We start from the raw sequence: 19,675 nt of genomic DNA, 5'->3' as shown, positions 1-19,675 counted from the left end.
CAATAGTTTTTTAACTGAAACTTTTTTTTTAAGTAGTTCATAATACTATGTAAAGATAGCGAAAAAACCGAAAATTTTCATCGAGCCGTTGACTTGTAAAAAAATCCACAAAATGTACACATTTTTCGAGATTTCAAACGGGTATACCTTCAAGGAAGATTCTGGTCTAGCACGCGAGTTTCATGACCACTTTTCAGAATTTTTTATGGGCAATCAAAGTAACTGTACTACACAAAGTTATTCCTAAAATCTTAATAGTCCTTTTAATTATATTTACAAATTTCTTTTGTCGCGAAAAAATTAGTATGACATGTCTATATGAAGACATGAAAATTGTTCGTTTTGTCATGATGCTGTCCTTCGTAAGCATCTGAAACAAATGATTAATGAAAAATTTTATTCATAAGAATATGGCCACCGTCTGGATCGAGATTCATGTCGCCATATTGTGAAAAATTAATTTCAATGAATAATCTCGATCCAGCCGATAGCCATATTCTTACTGAATAAAATTTGTCATTAATCATTTGTTTCAGACGCCTACGAAGGACAGCATCATGACAAAACGCACAATTTTCATGTCTTCATATAGACATCTAATACTAATTTTTTCACGACAAAAAAAATTGTAAATACAGTTAAAAGGATGATTAAGATTTTAGGAAAAACTTTATACAGTACACTTACTTTCATTGCCCATAAAAAATTCTGAAATGCGGCCATGAACCTCGCGCGCCAGATCAGAATACCCCCTTAAACTAAATTCTAAATAATTTACAAGCTGTAAAAACGTGTACCTACCAACTTGTATCGACAACTGGAAAGTGCTATTATAAATTGCTTCTCCTCCTCAAATGATGCCAGCACTTTAATTGCAGTGACGTCTCGCTCATTAAGGGACCCGTTCCCTCCAACTCGACAAAACAGCCCTGGCTCATGGCAAGAAAATTATACCAATTTCTCGCGACAATCCTCGGGCGGCGCATTTATATTGTTTCCCCGTAAATAGAGAGCGCGCGGTATGGCAGAATGGTGCACGCGTGCCAGGTAATCTGCTGACCGCGACAAATTTAACGTCCCCGTGAAAAACGGCCCATTACCCGAAATTTAGTTGCGCGTAATATAATGTGGATACACGCGTCAAATATGCTAACGAAATATACTGCGCGTTATAAATTTCACCGCCCCGCGTGGAAACGCGGAAGCTGAATGGTGGAGTAATCATTACGGGATTTATCGTCGAGGATCCTCGTGCAAAGGCACTGCCGACAAGTGTAATCAGTTTTTGCATTATACAAACGATGCACGACTGCAGGCGATGGCAACGACACAGAAGCGTTGTTCGCAGAATAATCCCCGAACAAGATGCTCTTATCGCTGGAAATGGAGCTGAATACCTTTGAAGGCAGCTTAACACAACTTCGCTGCAAACATCTACGGGGAGAGTTCTGCAATTAAACGTGGAGGTATTTTCTGTTTCGTTGAAGGTAGAAGAAAACTGGGGGATGAAAAAAGGCAGAGCGGTTCGCTGAGGTTTATGTTTCGCTTTCTGGGGCGCAATGATGCACCTGCGAAGTGCGATTGCACATTTCTTTTTGAACTCACAATCAGTTGTGTATTTTTCTGCGAGTTGATTCTCTTCGGAATATTCCCAGTGGAAAGACGACAGTCTCAGTTTGAATCTGGAGAATTGGTGGTTCGTTGGTTAATTCGAATCTTTAGATTTTGGACTGTTGTGCGGTTTTGGGGTTGGTTTAAAAGTGAAGTGCACTGCAGGTCTGGGTTATTTGTTAACGCAGAAGCCTCGGAAGCAAAAATTGGAGGAAATTGTTTGGGCGACCTTTTCACGTGAGCAGTGGTGTCCTTAAGGGGGGAGCCTGGTGTAGCGGGGCGAAGAAACCGATTTTTTTTTGCACAAATCAATAGTTGAATATAATGTGTTCCCAATGCCGCAACACGAAATTCGAAAAATTAAAGCGGATACAGCCGGTTTGCTACGGAGCACCAGGTTACCAGAAAACTTGAAATGTGTTTTTCTCGAAACGACAGTTTTACAATTCGCGGGCAATGTAACTCCAAAATATTCAACCAATCGACTTGATCTTGTGCACGGATATTTGTGAACATTTTCTTCGCAGAGCTTAGCTATTGGTATAATGATATTATTTAAATAAATTACTTTTTTTCTTACACATTTCAGGAAAAATTTCGTTGGAAAGTGAACTTTTCCTTCGAGAGGCCGCCATTTGTTCAATTTTGCATATTTTAAGTGTGAATTTATACGATTTGTGCGTGCACTCATAAACTAAACAAAAATTGTTCGATTTTTGGTTTCAGATGAATACAGTAGATGCTACGTTGAACGCAGTGGAACAATTGCGTCGCCAACGGACTGGATATAAGCCCGTATAACTCTGTTATTTGCCCCTCTTTTTTAATACAATTTTTTGTTTATCTACCTTAATCTGATAATACAATATCCTGAAAGTTTCAGAAAGATCGATTAAATACTTTCTTTAAAAAAAATTCCCGAACAATGCTTCGATTTTCAGCTAGTTACACCAGGCTCCCCTCTGAATTCTGTAACGAAGAGTATAGATACAGGGATTTATTGTTTGTGAAATGCTTGGTATATGATGAGGGAGTGTTCAAACATCTCCACGAATGAAGCACTGATTTTCGTAACAAATTTCAAGTTTGTTATATAATACAACGTTTTTAAAAGTGCAATATAAAAAGAATAGCCATATTGGCAAAATCATGTAATTACAGTTCAAGATTCACACTGCAAAATTTCTTAAACCATAAAAAAATTGGAAGAGAAAAGTATATTCTGTAAAGGGGTGGTGCGAAATTCGCTTCCCCGTTCCCTATTTATTTCAGTAGATATTTCATGAATGTCAGCTGAGAGGAATTACAGTTAGATTAGTCTTGAAGAGGATTGAACGCTTTTCAATGAATCTTCAAAGTTTCCCAGCGCTGGTAAAGATTTTCTGATGTAATACCTCCAAACCGTGGTTGAAAATTCAGTACCAGAGGTCAGGATGGAATCCCCGAGGTACGAAAAACGTATCTAAACTTCTTGAAATAAATTCACTACACCAGCGTTACTCCCTTATATCAAACTCTGATGTATCCATAATAATATATCGCACTTTGGAAAATGTTAAACTTCGTTCGAAAATAATCTAGCAGAAACTCGTGTTCTCTTTTCTGTTCCGTTTCTCGGGTTTCCTTCATTCCTGTGGTGGTTTCATTCGACTTAGCCGCTATTAAATTCGTCTTTAGATTTTTCGTTTGCCTCTGCCTTCTTTGAGCTCCGATGAAACTTTTTGCACCAATCGATCTACCCACGACGAAATAACGTTTCCTATGATACGTCATGTGGCACAAAATGGTAAACGCGAGATTTCAGGTGAACTTTATCGACAACTTTAATATTTATTTTAATCCTGAGGCATTCATATATTGCTTTCCTCGCTAAACAGATTCTAAGTCAGTAAACAAAGATAGTACAAATTTCCAGATATCATGGACGTAAAAATGTTTTTGGAAAGACTACTTTCTATGATGTTAAAGGATTTTCTATGAGAACAGCACGCAATAATAAATATTGTAATTATTTTTATTTGTACTGTGGATATAATTAACGCTTAATATCGTGGATATTAAGTATTCTTTCAATTAATTTTTCAATGTATTTATACTCAATGGCTTTAGAAATAAACTGTATAAATATTCTGAGCTTATATTAGCCCAAAGTTTTGTAATAAAAGTAATTACGAATAGTATTTATTATACCTAGACAGCTTGCACCTAACTGATGCCACAGTGAAATTCGAAGTAATATTAATTAGCTGTCATAAAAATTATTTTCCTCCTCAGCTTAAGAAACAAACTTAGTAACAAATCACTATTTTGCCGAAAACCCTGCTGTTCCATTTAAGGGTGAATTCTCCTTTAGCAGCACCAAAAGTAATTGATATTTAAGAATTTTTATTTTAAAAACAGTTGGTCATATTGGATTAAATTCTTTTGGGATATAAGGAGGCACCTTTAAACTCGCAGAAAATATTTTTTTTTATGTCGATCCTTCTTGTTATTTATTAATTACTGTGGAATCTTGTCCACCTCTTCGATGTAACTCCTGTTAGCGAGATGTGTAGCACCTGTCACAGACATTTGATTGCAAAAAATAAAATAAAAGTTTCTTAAAGTTAAATAGTTTACGCTGGGATTGGTCCACTTTAAAGAAAAAAAATTGAAAAATTGAAGGAGTTATAGCGTTTGAAAGAAAAAGTAAGTATTTTCCTTCGACAAATTTTTCATATTATTCTTTACATCGACGAAAGAAGTATTAAAAATAAAAAGAAAAATTACAATTTTAGAACCAATCCCAGCGTAAATTATACAAATTTAAGAAAATTTTCTTCTGTTGCAATCGGATGACTGTGAGAGGTGTTACACCTGACGCCAACATCGACGAAGAGGTTAACACGATTCCACAATAATTAATAAATAATAAGAACGATCGATATAAAAAAAATATTTTCTGTAAGTTTAAAGATGCCTCTTTATATCTCAAAGGAGTTTAAAGCAATATTAACAATAGTTTTAAAAAAAAAATTCATAAATTACAGAGGCTGTCACACGAGAATCCCCCCTTAAGGGATTGCGCATAAAATCTTTCTATACGTACAGATAACGCCTCATAATTATAATTATATTGTCATTTTCACATATTTATTATAGAAAACTCGGTACACAATGTTTGAAATATTTCGTTTATCTCGGAACGACAATCCTCATACCTCGACTGTTGCGATTCCAATTACGAACCAGAAGTTCAAGCTATACCGCATCAAAACTCCAGAAGTGCACGCTCGGTTCGACGCGAAACAGCGAACAATCGGTCTCCTGTGCAACCCCTATATAAATGTTACCAGGTTCCCCATGAAAAGTTAGGAAAACGTGACCAATTGGCTTGCTCCTTAAACACACGTGCGGAGTAATTTGCGGGGGCAAATCTCACGCGACTGCAAATGCTACGTGAACGTAGAGCTACGACGTCGCCAAAGGAATTGGATACTGCAATATGGCGAACCAATGAATTTACCTACGAGAACGGAATTCGATAATGGCGTTATTTATTTGCGATTGCTTTAAAAAAGAATTGCAACTTTGGGGACGCAGTGTGGAGACTTCTGAAGTGGGTAATCATATTAATCGGAGAAATTCAATATCAAACGATGGACCATTCTTTCAGATAACGATTCCACTTTAACACGAAAAATGATTAATGAGAAATTACATGAATATTCATGGTAAGTGTTTTGTCACACCTTCGAGTCTTCTAATTTTTTTCGGTCACTAAACCACACGTTCATTTAAAAATCGATAGGGTTTTTGAGCTTCCGCGATGAAGCTTCCGTGAATGAAAAGCATTTCGTAAGCTTCGAGGCATGCTTTGGAACGCATAGAAACGTTATATTTAGAGGCACAATCCTCTTTACGTCACTTTTTTCGTTCCTGTTCCACGTTTCGTTATACCTTTGGGAATATTAATTGCTTCATTGTTTCCTAGACGAATTGCTATTTTGCGTTTAATATCTGTAGATAAAGCAATCCGTTCGAAGACAGATTAGGAGATGCTTAAATAATGTTTGGATAAGCAAATGTGTAAACGCAGAAAATGAAATGGAAATGTCGACGTTAAATTACGAGTCGCGAGTGTTCCAGTATTTTTATGACTGTACAGCTGTCTCGGATTCAATAACTAGTCTGATAGGAGAATGATTTAGAGATTCCTTTCATGGAAATTGGAAAAGTTACGTCGATCAGATAGTAAAGCAATAAAACCTGCACCTCGAGGAGGGGTGAAACGTTCAACTTTCCGGAGAAGAGTTGGACGTCGAAGGGATCGTTGCTTAACATCAATCTCGAGCGTCTAGCACGGAAGTGATTCAAGAAAAGTATGTTCAATTGGATTGAAGAAATTCGAATCCCGCGAGTAGAAACATTTTACTGACAATAAATCATTTTGAAACCTCGAGAAATATAAATTTAGAGTTTTTCCTAACGCGAATGAAAATGATTTTCTTTATTATTTTATTATTATTATTTATTTATTCCACGAGTAAAGACACCTTACTGTACAATATACAATTAACAAAATTAACAATGAAACAGTGTGGAAGAAAAGCCAGTACAAAACTAAGCAAACAATAAAACAAGAAAATAATAGATCTAATGAACTAAATTTCGTTTTAGGTTGGCTGAAAATTCATTTAAGGTTGAATATTAAGAGTTAAGGGCCCACATCTTATATTGCTAATATTTCGCGATATACATTTTAATGAAATAGAATTTGTTTAAATGATTATTGCACAAATCATATTCTAATATATTTCTCATTGGTTTTCTATGTCCTTCGTTTCTATGAATATAATTTGCCCCGCAATTTCACGGCTGTACCTTTCCAATTTATGAAACTCAAAAAGTTATTAAAAACCGTATTTTCAGCGGTATCATTAAATCCTCAGCTCTCTTTGATATACATGAAGCTAGAGAAACTAGAGTACCCCACAGTCTACGGCGCTTTCAAATGCAAACCGCTCTCTGTCCTTGCCTCCTAAAAGAGTCTCGCTCGTGAAACTATCGCAATGTGCTCTGTTCTATCAAACATTTTCTTACCGTATCTCTACGTAAATGAGAAGCTCTGCAGTATTATTTAAAACCAACAAAGCTATCGCTACGTCCGCGGTGCATATCGAATTAACACTGCTGTGCTGTTGGGATAACACACTAACTAAAAATTTGCTTCCCATCCCCATTTTCAACTTCCCTTCACTATTATCATAGTTCTCGCTTCAACCACTTCTGTCTTTTATCCGTATGAAGAAATTTACAAACTGGTCGTTCCTAAATCAGCGAACAAACGCGATTCAATCGTAATTCGACAGCTATTTTAGTGATCCCCATTTTTGCATAAGTATGTACGATTGCACGTTCCCGGTGCTATCTTTCTCCAGCTGATTCAATTCCGAGCAACCGTCCGATATTCTAAACCTGTACGTACACCAACGTTCGCCTGGAACTGTGCACGATCAGGCTGAAAGGATTCGAAGTGAATTCAATGGTCCACCTACCTGAATTCGGCTGGTCATTGCCGTTGGGTCGCGCAGATGGTGCACCGTCCCTGGCCTCCACCTCCAACGCGTACGCCCCCTTTTTTTCACGATCGAACATCACTTTCGTGAAGATCTCGCCAGTCTCCTTGTTGATCTCGAAGTAGTCCTTTCCCTCGTTCCTGCTGCTGTCGACGACGTAATAGGTGACCTGCAACAGAATTAGATCGAATATGACGCGCTATGCTTGGCAATAAGGTGACTTTCTTGATCAGGTGCTGGGTTACAGAAAGGGCTTCGCTAATATTCTTAGGAACAGTTCGTTGACGTTGTTGCGATGCTACGATCCTGGAACCTTTTAGCTTGTACTGTTACTTGCGGTGCCAGGTCTGCGCTAGATTTGCACAGAGATGGGCGAAATTTGGGTTAAATAAATATTTCGAATAACGAATAAAAGTTAACAAAAATATTCATCATGTGTCGAATATAGTTGAAGTTGAAGTTGATGATGATGTTGATGTTGATGTTGATGTTGATGTTGATGTTGGTGTTGGTGTTGGTGTTGGTGTTGGTGTTGAAGTTGAAGTTGATGTTGATGTTGATGTTGATGTTGAAGTTGAAGTTGAAGTTGATGTTGATGTTGAAGTTGAAGTTGAAGTTGATGTTGAAGTTGAAGTTGAAGTTGAAGTTGAAGTTGAAGTTGAAGTTGAAGTTGAAGTTGAAGTTGAAGTTGAAGTTGAAGCTGAAGTTGAAGTTGAAGTTGAAGTTGAAGTTGAAGTTGAAGTTGAAGTTGAAGTTGAAGTTGAAGTTGAAGTTGAAGTTGAAATTACTGTTTAACCTTATTAACTTTATTCGTCGAATAATCTAAAGTTAAAGTTTTATTCGATCCGTTATTTAATTTATTGTTTAGTTAATGCCCAACTCTGATTTGCAGGAGAGAACTACATTTGTACGTCTTCAACATAGTGTTTTGTTATAGTTAAATAGGAAGAAAGGTGCACTTAAATTCAAGACATATAGCAGATAAAGTTAATTCAGATCTAGCTTTAAGAAAGTAGTAGTTGGAGTATCTTAAGGAGAGAATTTCTAAATTGCTTTTTAAGCTTCCCGGTATCACGTGGCGTTTTGTCCAACAAAGAATATTACGCAATATTAATATACTATATTTACTGTGGGTAAGTAACATATTTATTACCCAATTTAAAGTGCATTAGCGTGCGTGTTCACAGAATGATCTGTATATAACGGATCATACATTCTACACTCCTACTTGGAGAACCTGTCTGACCATACACATACCACTTTCCCTAGCTGCCTTATAATTTATTTCTCTCCGTGAGCTAACCATCCAGGTTAATTTTGAAAAATTAAAAATTCTTTAAGGCAAGAGTTACATTGTAGCTTCGCAATGAAATACACATTTATTAGCAATTTTATTTAAAAGGGGAATGGTAGAAAATGGTAAAAATTTGGGTACTCCGGCATCTAAAATATTAATGAGGCATCATTCTATATATATGTACAGTAATAGAAGATACAGAAAATAAAAGCAATGAATTAAAGTAAAAAGTACGGGTTATGATGAAACATAAGTAAAAAGGAAAAATGTTCTCTATAGTACACGTAAAAAAAATGTAGATGTGCTTTTCGAGTACCTCGTTAGCCTGAAGTCCGATAAATTTTTTAGATAAAGCAGGACGTTAATAATGAAAATATATCCTGGAAGTTCCGAACGTCCTGGATACGCTATTTCCGCCTATCGTATTCTGCTTTAATTGGAACGAAAAGTAACCATGCACATCCGTGATATTCCCCTAAATCCAAAGACGTACGTACATTTTTCACGTAAATTAAAATCCATCAATAGGTATCGACAACGTGATCTGAAAATATTTGCGCTTTGAAAGAAGAAGTGGAGCAACGTCCTAAAATCGCCGCAGCCCTGTGAACTCGTGCGAATTCAAAGGATTTCGTTCACTAAGCATTCGGAAGGGAAAAAATAAAAATGAAAAGTGCCAGCTCGAAATATAGTGAATACCCTGCGTATCGAGGAAACACGAGACGCAAATTTGATATTTGATTCGAGGATATTCAACGGAGTAAAGGCAACATCAATAAACAGTATTAATTACTGTAGTTAGAAGCATGAAATCCATTAATAATGCGTGTAACTGTTAGGATGCTCGTAATTAAATTTTGATCTTCGATTTCGAAAGGTCTGAATGTGTCTATAATTTCTTTTTGTCGAAAATAAAATAGTCTATTTAATCTATTGAGAAATGGAAATCAAAGTGTTGTAGTTTGATTAAATAAAATCATTAATTTATTAGGTTTACATACTCGTGATATGCAAATCATCGAATGGAATTTTAGGAACGTAAATAAATAGTGAAACAGAATTTTATATGAAAAATACCGATGCTACAGGTTCCCTCAAAGTCCTCAAACCTATGCGCAATTAAACAGATAGAAACATTTACGTTAGCATCACCGATATATATATTCATTTTCATGGTTTTGAGTTTGCACATCCTTAAAACATTCCTAAACAGAAAGCTTTTGCGTGAATCACTGTTTGATATAATATGATGTACTAGCTTTACTACTCGGCTTCGCCCAAAATTTAGATTCTGAGTTATAATTTTGTTTTTATTTATTTATTTAATAATAATAATCGTTTATTAACGGAACTTAGTTCCACTTATAAATAAGAAACGGCATTAAAGCCCTTACATCCAATAAATCCAAGGCGACAACATCTTTATTTTAAAATAAAGAAATATTTATTTTTTGTTTGTGAAAATAGTCACATTCATCTGGATCAGCTAGGCATAATGAGCCGGGACACATCTCGTGACCCCAGAGTTTACCGTTCGAAAGTTTTTAGGCGACAGACAAACACACAAACACTTTCTGCTTTATATATTAAGACTTAAATGCAGCAGTTGTTACTTTACCATGTACATAAATACTTACAACGCGTGTGTTCTCAATACTGCAGAGTATTTAGGTATTAATAAACGAACAGTCTAAATAAAAATTCATTCAAACGTTTAAGCAAGACAATTTTTTATTCATTCGATTTTTATAAAATTATAATTATCAATGAAACAATTTCAAAGTGTCATTGTTTGCTGAATAATATAATTTCACAACTCACATTAGTATGTTAATCGATTCCAATCTTTATGACAGCACAAATTGAAGACCTCCTATCTATAAATTAAATCACGAAGGTTTAACTTCAACCGGGTGACGTAAGCGTCATTCGCCCACCGGAACTTCGTGAAAGGTGGTGGAAGGGTTCATTAGGATACGCTGCCCCTTAAGTAAAGAAAGTCCGTTAGGCCTGTCGACTCTATTTCGTCCGTACTCGGAAAAGTTTTCGTGTTAAGGAACTTATCATCGATGTAAAGCGACGTCGAGAAAGAAGAAGTAGAACTCTTGTGAAAATAGAGAGTAAGGTGGCACTTTCGACACCCCCTTCAGTTACAATTATCAGGCAGATAAAATGGCGCGAGATACAGCCGAGCATTAGAATCTCTGTGAAATTGGAAGAGAATCCTTAAATTAAAAAAAAAAAACATACCGGTATTACATTTTACTTTTAAGTTAAAAGACGTACCTAGCGATAAATTGTCTTTTTAGATTGACATATTGTAACATTCACCACCACTTCTTCGAATCTTCAAGCTCTTGTACAATCATTTTCAATTTTAATATATATTTCGATTGTTGGAAGTATTACACGCTATTTCCATAAATTAACTGACGTAATTATATAAACTTTTTTGAATAAACAACTTCAAAAATTCTCCCCCCCCCCCCCCAAGCTAATGAAGTTTAATATGCTGAAGTCAAATATGCATTTAATATCGTTATTACTGCATTAAAAGGATAATGACTGCGAATATATTAAAATCAACGGTTGACAGAAAGAGTCATTAGCATTTGCGCGGTACATTATTTACAATGAATTTACGCGAGATTTTAAACTGATCTGCGACGCGGAGGCCCGCGTGATTAAATTTAATTACTGTATTTCGTAGTACATATAACGATATTACACGGCGCAAGAAATTTGCACACTGGTATTTCCGCTACACCACGACTTCGACAAACAGAATTTAACCGCGCGAAATTAACAAAGTTTCGGCTAGGAATAATATGTTCGTTTACCAGATCGCAACTATGATACCTACTTATTAGGAGAAACTGAAACCGTCGATTCCAATTAGAAGTTTTGATCATAAACCTATGCTTAGGTATGCCAAGCTTCGTAATTATAGAATAATTATTGGCTCTAAAGATGCCAATTTCGATTGATTCGCGTACAAAGAAATTTAAGGATGTCTCGGACGCACAATATTAGACAAAAGTATACGAAACTTGAAATACTTGACTATCTTCGTGTTACGCATAGTAAATCTAGATGTAAGGAACTCGAACGACAGTTGGAATCTTATTTTTACTCCTAGGAAGGTATTTTTCACTTCACAAATGCTTTCTCAAGCATTATTTGCTAAACTTTTGGCAGTGAAAATGCCCTAAATTCGCAATTATCTCAAGTTATAATTTATTTCTTTAAAACGGTGTAGTGAAAACAATTGAAACTTGGCAGATATTTTCATCTGCCCGTATACTATAGGTAAAAAAAAATTGGAAACATTGGTACTATTTCTTCAACATTTTTTCAGCTGTTTTATCTGTGAAGGTCGTCTCTTTCCATAAGAGTACGTGTAAAATCAGTGGAAATTAAAATCGTTATAACTCAGCAATCATTTAGTGAATACGTTTAAAATTTTTGGAGCACATCAAGAAGATTAGAAAGAACAATCTCACAAATTTTCATCAACTTGGTACCATTTTGAAGATAGGTCCAATACATATTAAAATTACGCCACTTTTATGCAGCCAACAAATATAATTATTTATATAGTAACATCAAAAAACGATACTGTATTTAGCGTTACCTCCGTTCTTCTTAGCTTAGTTTGGAATTTTGCTCTTTTTTTATTTGTCCGTATTAACTAAACGGGTACTCTGTGCACGAGGTTCTGATTTATGAAATATAGATATAGTAATTTTGTACAGCTTTTTCTTTTAATAATGGGATAAGTTAGATTGAATACGAGTACATTCGTTGTTACTATTTTTTTTTATAAATGGGTAAATACTTTCGGGAATTTTCGCGATTCTCGACCTTATTCTGCGATCTTTAAACGTTTGTAGCTCGGAGCAACGTTAACCGATTTTGATGAAATTTTAGGCACGTATACAACTTACTGCAATCTACAAACTTTTTTTTAATTTTCATTACAAGCTCACAAAAAAAAGTTTAAAAATCGACCTTTACTATTCTTTTCACTATTCCGACCAAATACATTTTTTTTCAAAACGACCAAATACGTCATTTAGCAAACTAATCCTTCTAGCTTCTCAAAAAAAACTCAAGTCGTTCGGACCAATTCTAGAAAAGTTATGCGATTTTAAAAAGTGTCCGAATATTAATGCGAGTCACTGTACGTCCCATCCCTACCCTGTTCTTCAACCGCGGGTGAAATCGTAGGCCCAGAGGTATTGTGCCTGCGGGGTTGGATGTTTATGTTCCGCTAGCAGAGTTCGACAAGCCCGAGCATTCCGGTATTGTGGACACCCCCGCTAGTTCCGTTTCAAACAAACACTATGTTGTTTTGAATCATTGATGCTTCGCGGACAGGCAAATAGAATATTGCATGGTCCACAACCAAGGATACTGAAAAATTCAGAGGAGAGCGCTGCTTTTGTCAGGACAACAGAAAGTAAATTCTGAGTGAGCCTGCTTTTTCTTCCTTTATTTATATATTCGCAAAAGCCAAAATATGTTAATGAACAACAATTGCCAGGTGTTATTTTAATTGAAACGCGTAGTCCTGTTACATTTTTATTATTAATTATTCGAGTTGCCAAATGCGGAAAGTAAAACATCAGGATACATATATGCTTTTAATCGACACGATGATTTTGCTTATCTGTGTTACTTTGTTCATATTTAGCTTGAGAAGGATCTACTAACTTTTAATAAAATACTAACTAGTAAACAATAAATGTTCCTTGTAAAATAATCACGACCAGATCAAGAAAGTTTTACGTAGTGTGTCATTTAAAAAATATTCGACTCTGAATAAAATAATCACTTTTAAACAATATCATCAAAATAACAATTTTCTAATTCTGATGTTACTACTAGCTCGAAAGTAAGTTATTCACTTTGATATCACTAGTTTTCTACTAAAATAGTCATCTCGAAGTAATTTGGCTCCGAGTAAAATAGTCATCGCCGGATAGTTTGCCTATTAATGATTGGAACGCACATGCACGCGCAGTACAACATACTGCACATGGCAGACAGAGCGTGTAATTGAAGTCTCTAATCTGAAAACTGGCCACGAGAGTTGGTTAATAGTACTCTGAAATCGAACCCATATATTGAAGCTGTTGAATGCAAAATCGTTTAACTTCCCCATGAACGGGCGTAATATTATACAAAGAAATCTTGTAAAATCGGTTGCAATAAAATAGAAGGGAACTAAATTTCCAATGATGAAAAAAGTTTTTGCACGAATGTTTTACAGCTCCATTACAAAGCATAAATGTTGTTCCATTAATTGCAGAAAACATAGAAGTTTCTTTCTGTTAAATTGAACGCACGAAGTTTATATGTAGGTTGTTCAAAAGGGAAAATTTCCCACTTTCTTTCTCATCGCTTCACATAATTATGACCAGAACATTAATTAAAAATAGTAGATGGAATACTTTGATACAAAGAAGGTATATGTACCTATTTTTTAACTCAATTAAACGTATCAAGGTTCCCTCCGTTCGTACAGGAATTCAAAGACGATAAATATTACGAATAAACTTCATTCAGAATTTCATCCGAAATCAATGCAACTAAATAACAAGAAATATAACGAATTTCTAATGTGATGATTACGAGCATTACACTTAGGTTAATGTATCCAAATAAAGCAGAACCCATTCAAATGTTATTAGGTATCTACCAGAGATGGGCAAACTTTTGATTTAAATAAAATGTTGAATAACGAATAAAAGTTAAAAAAATTTACTCGTCACGTGTCGAAAAAAGTTACCCTTTTGTTGACACTGTGGGTGTGAGCCACCCATAAGGTGAATTTGACGCTCTGTAATTTTTTCCATGCGTAGAATATCCTGGATATTGTGGAATACGTACCTCTGTTTTACCCATAACCGAAATATCCTACCTTCTATGTGCAATATGAAAGAAGTGAACCTTTTCTCCAAAGCTGACATAAAAACTATTTTTTCTGTCAAAATATTATATCTGAAAAACAACTCTGTAGATTTTCAGCTTCTAATATTGAAATTTGTAAAAGTTACAATTTCTTGAAGATCTTCTTCGTATTTTCTCGACATATGGTAATCTGTGATAAAATTTCGATGAAAAAATTATTCGAATACATTCTAGAGACCTTAAAATTGCCATGATTTCTTCATAACTTCATGGATTCTTTAGATGAGAAAGCAGTAGATGAAAAAGTGCTTTGGGTGTGAGCCACCAATATGTCAAAGTTGATCGAAAAAATAGGTGTGTCAGCAAAGGGTTAATTTTTTTATTCGTCGAGCGTTTCAACTTGAACGTCGTATTTTTCAACTTTAACTTTCTTCGACGTCGAATAATTTTCTGACGTGCGTTCGACGAATAAAAAAAAGGAACTTCATTCGTCGAATAATCTAAAGTTAAAGTAACTTTTTTTCGATCCGTTACTTACATAATATTTTATTTAGTTAATGCCCAACTCTGTTGTCTACCCTGTACGTTGTAAATGCGTTTATTCTACCAGCTAATATGGCCGCTCGTGATCTGTACTCACCTGATTGTTCGGGAAAGTGCCATCCTTATCAATAGCGTTGACTTGAGTAACCTTACTGCCGACAGGTTCGCCCTCGAGTACGGTTTCTTGCTCGCGTTCAGTGAACAATGGTATTTCGTCGTTAACGTCCTCCAAGACAATGTAAACGGTCGCTTCAGAGGCGAGCTGCTGGGCACCATTGTTCTACAGGAGAGAATTGTCTTTATCTTACGTGTACATTCTATTTTCCGTTCGGTTCGATTCACTGAATCTCAAATTAAACGTTAAGGTAAATTAATTAGAACTGACTGCATTGAAATGTTCTTAATTTATCACAGGGGACATTTTCAACTGCACGAACTAACGTTGAAATAAAAAGTTTACAATTGAGAGCTCTTAAGGGGTTATACATAGTCAGGCGGCCGAAACGAGGCGAATGTTTATGAATTTTTTCTGAAAAATTGGAAGCATATATTCTTACAGAACTTTTTGAACATAAAAGAGCAACATTTAAAGAACATTTCGTAATTTTTTCGTAGAAAAATATTGAAGTTTATAATAAAATAACAACCGACATCCAAGAAGCATTTTTAAAAATTTGCTTTTGCGGTGAGCACTGCCATTCGGTACCAGATTATCTAAAATAAAAAGCAAAAAAAAATTCGTTTGTATATTAATGTATTCTCAGGTTGACGGAGTGGATTTTTCGAAATATTAATTTAAAATGAAATGGCGGGTATTTAAAATTGAAATCCTGATTCTTTTCGGGGGATTTTTGCACGACAAAATCAGGGCTTCAACTTTAAATACCCTCCATTTTATTTTAAATTAATATTTCGAAAAATTCTCTCCGTCAACCTGAAGATACGTTAATATACAAACGAATTTTTTTTTGCTTTTTATTTTAGATAATCTGGTACCGAATGACAGTGCTCACCGCAAAACCAAATTTTTAAAAATGCTTCTTGAATGTCGGTTGTTATTTTATTATAAACCTAAATATTTTTCCGCGAAAAAATTACCATATGTTCTTTAAATGTTACTCTTTTAAGCGCAAAAAGTTTTGTAAAAATATACGCTTCCGCTTGTTCAAAAAAAATTCACAAATTATCAACTCTTTTCGGCCGCCTTGCTAGGTATAACCCCTTAAATTCTGAGGTAGCAAGTCACCTCTGTGCAGCAAGCTATGTTTAATTATTCACCGGAGTCACATGTTACATTTTGCAAAACGAAGTTAATAACATAAGTGTAAAGAGTACCTATTGACATTCAACTTAAATTGTTTAGCTTTAATTATTATCAAGGAGAGAAACGCTAATTGTTTGAAAAGCTGGAGAATAAATGGAAAGACAGACACGGCTTCTTACACTGTATTAAACTAGGAATTGCGAAAAGCACACCGTATTGTTGCACATTGTTACTTACTACCTCAGACGTACCTACAGATATTCTACACGGGGTATTACTGAAATATAAATAATACCGCGATCCGTAAGCGGATTTTCAAGTTGCTCCGTTCCCAGTTACCAAACGGATTAAAGTACAGTGGTTATTTAGTCGTGGGAGATTGCTTTCCGCAGTCACACTAACATTTCCGCGGAAATGCGTTCGTTATTTTTAATAACTCCATTCAATACCGCATTACTCGTGCTTCGAGAGCGTTGAATTTCGCACAGAAATGCCCCTTGGTTACCGAACTTCCCCTCTGCCACTATAATCAGCCATTTCTCTTGGAATATTAAACCAACAATATCCCGCGAGAACATTTCTCGTTTAATTAATTTCTAAATTCTATCTAACAAGAAAGGGGGACTCCCACGAATAAACAGCAACACTGGAATCATATCTCTGGAAGCACGTATTCGCAGGTCGAACTCTGCCAAGACTGTTCTTTCAGTTTCCGCAGCGCAAACACTGCTGCGAATTTCCCAACAAACATTTCGGGGGGGCGCAACGCAGGAAACACGTTCCTCCGAGCCCGATGGCACCTTACTTCTCACGTACCTCCACTCGTATAGTCAGATTGTATTCCTTTATGCTCTCGTAATCCAGCTGATGGTTAACCTTGATGTCGGCCCAGGTGACGGAGTTCTCCGGGCGTTGCTGAAGGTAAAACGTGTGAAGCTTGTTGGTCTGTGCCGTGGAGCCGGGCATTAGCCGGTAAAACACCGTCGGACTATTTTCGATCCCCGAGCTGTCGACACACACCATAGTTACATGTTACAAAGCCCGGCCAGGGGTCTTCATCAGCTCCGGCAAACGGAGTCGACTTAACAAACGGAAACGGGAAACGGAAACAGAAACGAGAACGGAAATACTCCTAGGGTAGACATATGTATATCGAAAAGTACAAGGCTAATATAGTTTACCGACTAGGTGAGAGAGACTATGAAAAGTACCCGTCTTGAAACGAAAAGACTCCATGCGATTCATCGACAGTTACATCCCCACCCCCACCCCCCACACGTACGTTCTTTGCGTTCCATTTTTCTCTTTCTTTTCGTTTCTCTTTTCTTGTCCGTCCGTTCTTTTTTTTTGTCGGTGTTCGCCGAACGAAAGAAGGAACGTCCTCTCGCTAATTGGACAAACTACTTTGGAGAGCTGCGATGCGATCTAAGGGACTTGATGGAAATTTGCCTAACGCGTTGCACTTCCCGTCGTCGCCTGCCTGTTCCGTTCCTGGTGCGACTAGGGCGCACGTGAGCAGAGTTAAATAGACTGTTAGCACGTCCATAACCTAAGCGTACCACGGTCGCGATAAGGCGCTTTGCAAATGATATCGTTGCTAATTCTAAAGCTAGGCCCCTCATCCTTGCCCTAGTTGCTAGTCCTAGTTGTCTACCAGCAGATTTGTTAGAAGCGTCCTGTCACGTTGTGTTGTGGCGTGCGTGTGTTTACGGGGTCTTCAGGTATCATGGGTATCTACGGCGAGTTGAAGAGGTTCCGATCGTACAATTTCCATGGGGTCATGGGATAGTTACAGTTGTAATGTTTTAACAGTACGAATGCTAAGATGGGGAATCTTTTCATTTTGTGCGCGTGGGGCGGAGAGCCTTGTGAAGCATAATTTATTTTGCGGACTGTTGAAAAGGTAACATTGATGAAGGGAGACATTTTTCAAAATTTTCATGTAACGTCCTTCGAGTCTGCAGGCGATACTAGGAAGCAGTGGAGTTATTAGAAGCTTTGTTCCCTTCAATCTTTGTACAATCAGAGTATTGGCGAAAAATGTTTTGAAACGTGAGATTATTAAATGGAATAAGCAAGAAATTTGAAAACGGTAATTTTAAAGCAAATGTTTCGAGACTTTTCAGTCATGCTTTTCAAGAACTATGAAACCTTTCTGGAGTTAATTAGATTGGGAAATAATTTCACCGAATGCAGGCTTCTCGGAAGATTCTACAAATACTTGGACCACTGAGATTTAACTAAGTTCTCTCGAAGCGTTCGAGATATGAAATTCCTGTAGTGTTGGAGGTTTTCCAAATTTTAAAGCTTCTAATGATGTTTGAAGCCATTCGAAATTTACTGACAATGAGATATTCTGGCAAGAACGATGGAACCTCGTCGAGTATGCGTATGCCCGATCGCGCACGAAGCTGGCCAAATTATTAAAGTAGTAGAAATTGATATTCTTCCTGAAATGTATTCAAATATTCGTGGACAATTGAATTCCACTATTTTAAGTTACGAATCTCGTAATTTTTCGAATGAGAAGAGCTACCAGCATTGAAAGACTTATGGTACAATTACTAAATTTGAAACTTAGAAATTCTCTATTAATTAATTAAGTTATCCTTCTCTTACTAATTTCCAAAAATACTAAATGAAATGAAACCAATGGCAATTTACAAAATCTGAATTACTATCTACTTGTTTCAATTTAATCAACCAACTAATAAAACATGTACATGTGCTTTCAATGCACAATAAATATTTGCTGTTTCTCTTTTTCCTTCGTATTAAACCCATTAAAAAAAAGCCTAAACATAGAACAACTTCCCAACCCAGACGGTAACACTAAAATTCCACAAAAAGATCTCAAAGTTTCACAAACCCAAAATCCCGCCAAGTCAAATATTTACTACACAGCCATCAATGAAATCCATAAACTACAAAACTAACAATCACGAGGAAGAAAGCAATCAGAATTAATCTCAACAAATTACCTTCTTCGATTAAACAAAACTTCATCATACCAAATAATCGACTATAGTAATTCTCCCTGGCAAAATTGAAAGGTGGCTGGGAAAGAACAGATAGTTTCCACCCCTTTCAACTACCCCCACATAGATAGAAAATATAAAAAACACTTTAATCTTCCTCTAATAAATTGGCCCCTTCAACGCGGTCACCGGTCTTTATGGTGACGATATCATATCGTCGATGATAGTGCAAAACCGTGTATGAGCAGTTTGTAAATACCACGGTTCTGCATTTTACCGATTTTACAGGAGGAAGAAAAAACTTAATATTTCAGCCATTTTACGGGGGGTTTTCTTTGACTGAACTTTTTTGGGACAGTTTCAGCACTCCCTGTAATAAATACTAACATCAGTTCATCATAAAAATGCTTAATTTCTGGGCAAAGTCACTTTCACCCACCAAACGTGCCGCCACATCACCTGATTTCTCTGTAAATGCGCGGTTTTGCCGCCAACTTGCTAAGAGAGA

The 19,675-nt window shown here is 36.2% G+C and overlaps 1 protein-coding gene across 2 annotated transcripts in view; it reads right to left on the bottom strand.

Annotated features, from left to right (window-relative positions):
* LOC143379012 (neural-cadherin) overlaps positions 1-19,675 on the bottom strand; it is a 352,951-nt gene that overhangs the window by 244,016 nt on the left and 89,260 nt on the right. For both annotated transcript variants that reach the window (XM_076831259.1, XM_076831260.1), the window contains exons 12-14: positions 17,006-17,195; positions 15,023-15,205; positions 7,149-7,338 (exon numbers count right to left, since the gene is read on the bottom strand). In XM_076831259.1, coding sequence (XP_076687374.1) covers positions 7,149-7,338; positions 15,023-15,205; positions 17,006-17,195 — 563 coding nt within the window. The remainder of the gene's footprint in view (positions 1-7,148; positions 7,339-15,022; positions 15,206-17,005; positions 17,196-19,675) is intronic.

Source organism: Andrena cerasifolii, chromosome 2, assembly GCF_050908995.1.
Source record: "Andrena cerasifolii isolate SP2316 chromosome 2, iyAndCera1_principal, whole genome shotgun sequence".
NCBI lineage: Eukaryota > Metazoa > Arthropoda > Insecta > Hymenoptera > Andrenidae > Andrena > Andrena cerasifolii.
This window is presented reverse-complemented; position numbering and strand designations above follow the sequence as displayed.